The 7,645-nt window shown below is 38.4% G+C and overlaps 1 protein-coding gene and 1 long non-coding RNA gene across 2 annotated transcripts in view; both read left to right on the top strand.

Moving 5' to 3' along the window:
- Positions 1 to 1,808: 1,808 nt before the first annotated feature.
- Positions 1,809 to 3,298, top strand: LOC133719849 (uncharacterized). The gene is made up of 4 exons (XR_009851504.1): positions 1,809 to 2,035; positions 2,123 to 2,512; positions 2,675 to 2,805; positions 3,235 to 3,298. It is a non-coding gene; the product is annotated as an uncharacterized LOC133719849 (long non-coding RNA).
- A 744-nt stretch (positions 3,299 to 4,042) lies between these two features.
- LOC133722477 (probable rhamnogalacturonate lyase B) overlaps positions 4,043 to 7,645 on the top strand; it is a 5,775-nt gene continuing 2,172 nt past the window's right edge. Inside the window, exons 1-4 of the mRNA XM_062149368.1 lie at positions 4,043 to 4,177; positions 4,344 to 4,514; positions 4,633 to 4,791; positions 4,890 to 4,996. Of these exons, the coding sequence (XP_062005352.1) occupies positions 4,046 to 4,177; positions 4,344 to 4,514; positions 4,633 to 4,791; positions 4,890 to 4,996 (569 nt within the window). The 5' untranslated portion in view covers positions 4,043 to 4,045. The remainder of the gene's footprint in view (positions 4,178 to 4,343; positions 4,515 to 4,632; positions 4,792 to 4,889; positions 4,997 to 7,645) is intronic.

The raw sequence follows: 7,645 nt of genomic DNA, 5'->3' as shown, positions 1-7,645 counted from the left end.
CCCAGTTTCAGAAGCTTCTGATGCCATCTTGGCGCAGCGCGTGGCGGCGCGTCAGAGGCGATCTGGAGGTGCTCTGCCGCTGGGGTTGTAGCCCGCCTGGCGGTGTGTCTGCATGTCATTCCTTTGGTTGGAATTAGTACCTTTGGCGGTACAATGAGCGTGGCCCATTATAGCTAATTATGCTTGCAAATGCACATGTATGTACAGCTAGCTAGCTTTTGTTTAACCTTTTTGTAGATGAAGTGAATGCAGCAATTATGAACAAAAATGCAATAGTAATTGCTAGCCTAGCCTTGTAGTAGGTTAATTGGGGTTTATTTTGCCTATTAATTTTGTGAACTGTCAAGGATGATGATTTTGGATAAAATATCCCAATATTCAAATCACTTTTGTCAACTATGGATATTACATTTTATATATAGTATCCAGTCAATTCAGAGATTAGAAATCAGTTACAAAATAAAAATCGATGTCTCATGATTATCAATATATCGAAATGTCACTCCAAAATCGATGTACACAAGACCAATGCACATCAATATCTAAACACCAAACCGTTATCTACTGTCAACGTACAAATCAGTTGTTATAAAGTAAACCGATTTACCATGAAATACAGGACATCGGTTTTGAAAAATAGAAATGATGTCTACAAAACTACTAGACATCGTTTCAACCAACGAAAAGCGATGTTCCTAGTAATATAAAACATCATTCTTAATAGATTAACCGATGTTGCCTAAAGGCACATACATCGTTCTCAGGAGAATAAGGCGGCAAGATGCACGTAAAAATGGACACGAACAAACAAAATTTTTTGGAGACTGATGTCTACGAGAGTATTAGACATCATTTCTGAAATTGTAATCGATTTAAATGTTCACTTAGGTATTGTTCGAGATATACTTTATTAAGCATAAAATGTGAAAATATGAAGAATTAAATATAGTTAACATATAAGATTATGATGATTATAACAATTATACATCGATTTGTGGTTTAGAATCGATGTTGGTCGTTGTCTAGGACATCGGTTAAAAACGCGCTTATACTGATATATGCATCTTTTACATCAGCCACAAAGAGATCGGTCAGAATTTAGTTTTACATCGGTTTTGGACTAATGTAAATGAACAGAATTCTAGTAGTGAAAATACTTATTCTGCAGCTTGGCTATTCTCTAGTTACAATCGTCATATTTTTGGATGTGCGGGTCCCTATAACTAATCCTAAGTTATAGCAGTCAATGAACATATTCAGTGGGAAATGACTACATAAACTCATCCTGATACCCAATTAGTTGGTAACAATTAATTATAGACACAGAGGAATTTGTAGGCAAAATCTCTAGGAATAATTGCCTACACTATGCCAAAAAGGCCTTCAGACGACACGCATCAGACGACATAAGTTTTGTTTTATGTCGTCTGAGTTTTTCAGACGACATAATTTTCTTTTCTGTCGTCTGAATATACACTAAAACCATACTGGTTTAATTTGGAAAAATGGTGAGCATTCAGACAACACATTTGTGTAGTTGTAGAAGGTGGTGATTTCCTATCTCAAATTTGGATAAATGGTGAGCATTCAGACAACACTTATATGTTGTTTGAAAAGATGGGAAAAAACCCTAGCAGAAATTTTAGATTTCCCTCCAACAAGTTGAGTCTTTTTCCTCTTAAGCGCCCAAACCTTATAGTTGACTAATCAATGGGGTGATATTCAGACAACATATAAGTGTTGTCTGACTAAGGTGAGTTTGACTTTTTTGGTTTTAGGTCTCTTTTGGCATAACATAAACCCTTCGTGTTTTTTCATTCCCACAAACTCTGTCTAAAACTCTCTCTCCTTCAGCAAAACCCCGTCTTCCTCTCCATCTCTCTCATTTCCTTCCCCAAACCCCGCAACCTCCCCAACAGCCACCACAATCACTCTCAATCAAAAACCAACATGCCCCAAACTCCGCCTCTTCCTCTTCCGGCTCAACCCTCCGTTCAGATCCAATCCCCAGAAGGCTGCTCTCCCAAAAACAATGGTTTTTTTAATTTGGGCATTTAGGGTTCTTCTGATTTTGGGGTTTGTCTGGTTTCTTACATTTTTCTCATGATTTTTCTTACTGCAGATTGAAATTGATGAAATCTCTCTCGCAAAGGCAATGCTTCGAGGCGTGGCTGGAGGAGGTGCGACCTGGCCTGGACTCGTGGGGCGAAGGGAAGGCAAAGTGGTGAGGAGTGAGGACTCTGTGAGCTACTTATACAGGCTGGGCAAAGAGGCCGATAACAACAACATCGCCGTAGGATCCCGGGGAGGCGTCGTCGATAATCTTTATGTCGGCAAATCCCTCAATCGAGACTCCGATATCGTCTTTGATTATCGATAAAAGGTCACCAGGTACTGGAAGTACCTGCAAGGCGATTATTACATTGCGCCTCTCTTCATGGTATGATGGACTTCGATAACCTTCTCGATTTCAAGAACGACGACCCACTCCTCAACCCTCTGCTAAGAAAAGGTGGGTCTTCTCTTCTCTTCGAATTGGTATTTAGGTTTTCTTGCTTTCTCACTTTACTTTCTTGATTCATTTAATTTTTTTGTATGAATTTTGCTCTCTTAGAACTTAAAATTTCATTCCTTCTTTTTTGTTCTCGACCTTTTCAACTCTTGAGTGTATTAGGAAATTGGATGATATTTTGACTGATGTGAACTGGAGAAGGTGAGGTCTTGGTTGCCAAGTGGGAAGGTTAAGCCTGTGCGGTTGAATGATGTGAACTGGGGGATTAGTTGGAAAGATCGGCGAATTCCATTGTAAGTTTTGTGTCACAGTTTAATATTAGACTCTGTTAGTTTTTGAAAGAATGTTTGGTTCCCTTTTTGAGTTGGGAAAATGATTTTGATAATTCTGTAAATGTTTTTGTGGTTGATATTAGGCATGAAACTTTATCTCTGCTTTCTAATTGAAGAAAGTTTGGTTTTTTATCTGGGTTTTGAGGGTGTAGTGTTCTGGGATTTGATAATGGTTTGTGTTTATGTTTTTCATGATAAAGTTTGAATCTTTTAACTGGGTTTTTGAGTTTAAAATTATGGGTATTTGGGTTTGACATGTGTAGGTTTTGTTATCTGTGATTGCTGAACTGTAAGCGTGTGGCAAAAATTGTAGTGTTTGTTTACAATATCTCTGATTCGTTTGGTTGGAGTAAGATTCTGACTGGATTTATGTTATGAGATTCATATCAGACTTGATTCAACCTAGTACCAGTGCAAGAGAGTCTGCTCAAGAAGTTGGGAAAAGCATGCGTGGTGGTACTGTAGACTTCGGTGATCCTGTAACTTTCAGATTTGGAGAAGGAAAACTAATGCTGGGGTGGACCAACAGAGGCCAATAGTTGAAAGTAGCGTGGACAGAAAACAGGAGTTCTATTCATCTAAGCAAAATGATGATTTTGCAGCTTTGGAACAGGTACTGTATTCTATTATTATCTGCTAGTGAATATTTACAATGTCCACTGTTTCCATTTCTTCTCCATTTAAAATATATATACATGTATCTAATTTAGAGCCTAAAAATGTCCTCAAGCATTTAAGTAGTTGGTCACTGTGAGCCCTTGTTCAATACACATGTAGCATGAAGAAGGAATGGAATGATTTGCAGTTTGATTTATTGAAATTCCTGTCTGATGGAAATATAGGATTGATTGTTAAAGTTCATCCCAAGTAATAAGTTATATTGATGACATAGTTGTGAGATATAATTTTTGAGGGGTAGTAAACATGGCTACAGTTAGAATGAAAAGATGTATGGGTGATCGATCATTACACATGAATATGCCATTACCTGTTCATTAGTTTGATTTTTACATTCATTACAAGTCCAAGAGCTATGACACATCTTTGACTATCATATTGAAAGTCTTGGATTTGAGACACGTTCTATTAATACTAAAAAGGTTCACGAGTATAGAATCCATATATCTTTGAACATTTGCAATACCAAGAAAACATTGCGTGCTGAGGTGTATAAGCATTGTGAATGGGCAGGTTTCACTACATGGCCATGGCAGATAACAGGCAAAGATACATGCCGTTGCCTGATGACCGTTTACCACCCAGAGGCCAACCCCTGGCATATCCCGAGGCAGTTCTACTCGTCAATCCTATCGAGCCTGATCTTAAAGGAGAAGTAAGTTACTATTACTTTTATCTCATTAAACTAAATATTCTACATCTAACATCACTTAGATATGGTGGCTATCTTCAATAATTTCCGGAAGCCTAGTATTTTTTTTATTGAAACCTGGCCTAATTTTGTTTAATTGGATGCTTGATGTGCTTCATTGATTTATAAGGTGGATGACAAGTACCAATACTCATGTGACAACAAGGATAGCCGGGTACATGGGTGGATATGCGCTGATCCGCCGGTGGGATTGTGGCAAATTACACCCAGCAACGAGTTCCGATCTGGTGGACCTGTGAAGCAAAACCTTACCTCTCATGTTGGCCCTACCACCCTTGCGGTAATTAGAACTAAAACTCAATGTCATATACGTGCCCTATCATGATAATTAACTAGTACTAAAAGTTTGTCATTGCTGATAATTTAACATTATACAATGATGGCCGGTCATCAATCAGGTGTTTCTAAGCGCTCATTATTCCGGAGACGATCTGGTGCCAAAATTTGCAGCTGGTGAATATTGGAAGAAAGTTTTCGGCCCTGTTTTTATGTATGTCAATTCGGAATATGCAGGAAATGACCCGTTGATTTCACTATGGGAGGATGCTAAAATACAAGTAAATTTATTTTCTTGTACAAATATATTTCTCTGAGTTTATTTTGATAATTGGCACATTTCTCTGAGCTAAATAAATTAATGGATTGCTTCACTCAGATGATGATTGAAGTCCAAAGCTGGCCATACAGCTTCCCAGCGTCTGAAGATTTTCCCAAGTCGGACCAACGTGGTGACGTTAGTGGTAGACTACTTATCCGAGACGGGTATGCATACATAAAAATCCTAGAAATGACCAGTTAGACCATATTTGCAGTTCGTTCACCACATGATGTGACAGTTGGTGGACTAATCTGTTCATCAATCAATATGACAAACTTTAATTCGGTCTAAACATGGACTTCTTTAGCACTAGTACAGTAGTATTTAACATGCTTTGTCTGTGGTTAATTAGCATATGTGTGGTAGAATGGGTAAACCAAAATGTTATATAGGACGTCTATATAGTTTCTCTCTGCGTTGTATTTTGCAGTATGAGTTTATGTGAATTCAATCTGACAATGTCTACATGAATTTGGTTATTTCCTGTGTGGTAACCCGAGAGGGGGGTCCCACAGCGCCGCGACTCCGAGCCAATGAGGAATCGACATGTCACGAATGACATCTCAATAGCTCATCAACCCGAAACCGCAAGGCCTTTTTTTGAGTTTGGGTTGTTGGTTTACAAAACACTTTCTTGGACAAATCACTCTAGCAACCTAACAACATATTTTCAAAAGCGGAATTCAAAATGGGCTAAGAGTTTTGGGCTTGTGATCGGAGCCCAATTTGGAAAATAAAACAGATCACTAAGTAACTACAAGTATGGGAGACGCGCCCCAGGGTTACGGGTCTCCCGGAATTTTTGTAAACGAGTAGGAAATAAATAAAAAGTAAATAAACAAGCTACTACAAAATCCGGTTAAGGACCAAAACCTTCTTTTGATAAAACTAAAGAGAAATGCGCCAAGCCGTGCCATGTGCCTCCCCTGTACGCTTCCCGACCACATGCTCGAAACCTGCACACTATAGTAGGGGTGAGCTTTCGTCCTCGCATGCCCAATAGGGGCCGACCCAACCATGCTAGGTTTGAAAAATAATATACTTGAAAATATTTACTACATAATATTGTGCACGTTTATCAAAAATGCTTTAAGAAAAGTGGCAACCACAAACATTTGTTTTCTTTCATAAAACATGTGCAGTATGCTTCACACACTTGGAGCTCCGAGATACTTACCTGCCGGCTAAAGTAAAATAAATCAGTGACCGACCTGGTTCGTCCTGAGTATGAGAACCGGCCAACTACTCTGTAGTACTTCCGACTACAAGTAGCGAAAGTGTCCATTTCCTGGCCCTGAGTCTCCTATGACTGGTTCACTGTCTATACTCACTTTTTCTCGACAAACATAGGAGCACGGCCCCCTCCGGAGGTTCACGGTTATCGACACCGTGGGATCCCTAGGAATCTACGCGTCTAGGTCCCATTCACTTTCAGGTCACAAGTACACACATACAAGGGTACAGTATCTCAACATGCAAGTCTAGCCTCGGTTTTCACAATTTGCAATTATCAGTTCTGAAAACACATGTATCACGAGGCATCGACTAATGAACAACCAAAACGTACTTGCAGGCAACATAATATTATACTAGAGCATTCCACATATAACGAAAAGCCTCTAACAAGGAAGGGACAGCTCACCCTACCTGGAATATGCCGGCGTATTCCACACTCTGATGTTTTCCACTTAAGCTTCCTTAACGATCGTGTTTCCTAAACCATTACTTAGTTTGTAAGTAATTATCCAGGTAAACATCATGATCAACTTTAAGTAATCGCGCACGCTAAATCCTTTTTTATTTCAATGAGGCCATTAATTACTTCTTTTAACATTTACCAATTTGGGAAACCAACTTCTTTCTTAAAAAGGAAAAACGTCCTTATCGCTCCGCTAAACTATCGTCAATCCGAGCGACCAAAGTCGAGTCGATCCTCACGTTTTACGAGGTCGGTCAACCCTGGTCAACTCTCGGAGTTGACTTTTGACCGTTGACTTTGACTTCTGACTTTTGACCAAGTATTCCCTTATTTACCATTATTTCTTATTTATCAAAAATAAATAAGTAAATAATTATAAATAAAGATTTACTTTTCCCTTTTACCCAATTACTTCTCCTTTTTCACATTTTTACTTTTACCAAGACTTTTACCTCCACACTTTCACTTTTACCTTTTACCTCCTTTTTACCGAATTTACCTTTACTTTCACCTTCTTCACTTTTTACCACTTTACCACAGTAAAACCTCAATTTAATCCAACTTTTACTCTTTTCTTCATTTTCTTTATGTTCTTTCAAAAATAAAGTCATTTCCTTTTCTTCATTCTTTTCTTTTTCTTTTGGCCAAAATACACAACAACAATTCACCAAATCTTCAACACCAATTTCCAATCCTTTGAAAATTAGATCAATAAAATCCTACTAATTAAACTCTCTTCAAAACTCTATTTTTCACAATTTTTCCAACAACAACAATATCTCAACAAAATCAAAATCAACCAAATAAATTCCAAAAATTCTAGGGTTTGTCCAAAACCCATTCCTTACCCTTTCTTCTTCAAAACTCACGGCCTAAGCTTCCTCCATGGCCTTCTTCACCTACAAATCCGCCCATCATCAATACCACAACCAAAAATTGCGAAACAAGGTTGCATGGATAGATCCTTACCACAAATCCTTGTCAAACCCTTGTCAAACCCATAGCCTAGCTTGATGGTTCAAGGAGAAATCGGGTTCATGCAAACAAAATCACAAACCCAAATCAAAAACTCGGATTTAGGAAGAAAGATGTATAGATCGAAGGAATATAGGCT

The sequence above is a fragment of the Rosa rugosa genome, chromosome 7 (genome assembly GCF_958449725.1).
Source record: "Rosa rugosa chromosome 7, drRosRugo1.1, whole genome shotgun sequence".
NCBI classification, from domain to species: Eukaryota; Viridiplantae; Streptophyta; class Magnoliopsida; order Rosales; family Rosaceae; genus Rosa; species Rosa rugosa.
The sequence above is the reverse complement of the archived record's forward strand: the minus strand, read 5'-3'. Positions and strand labels throughout refer to the sequence as shown.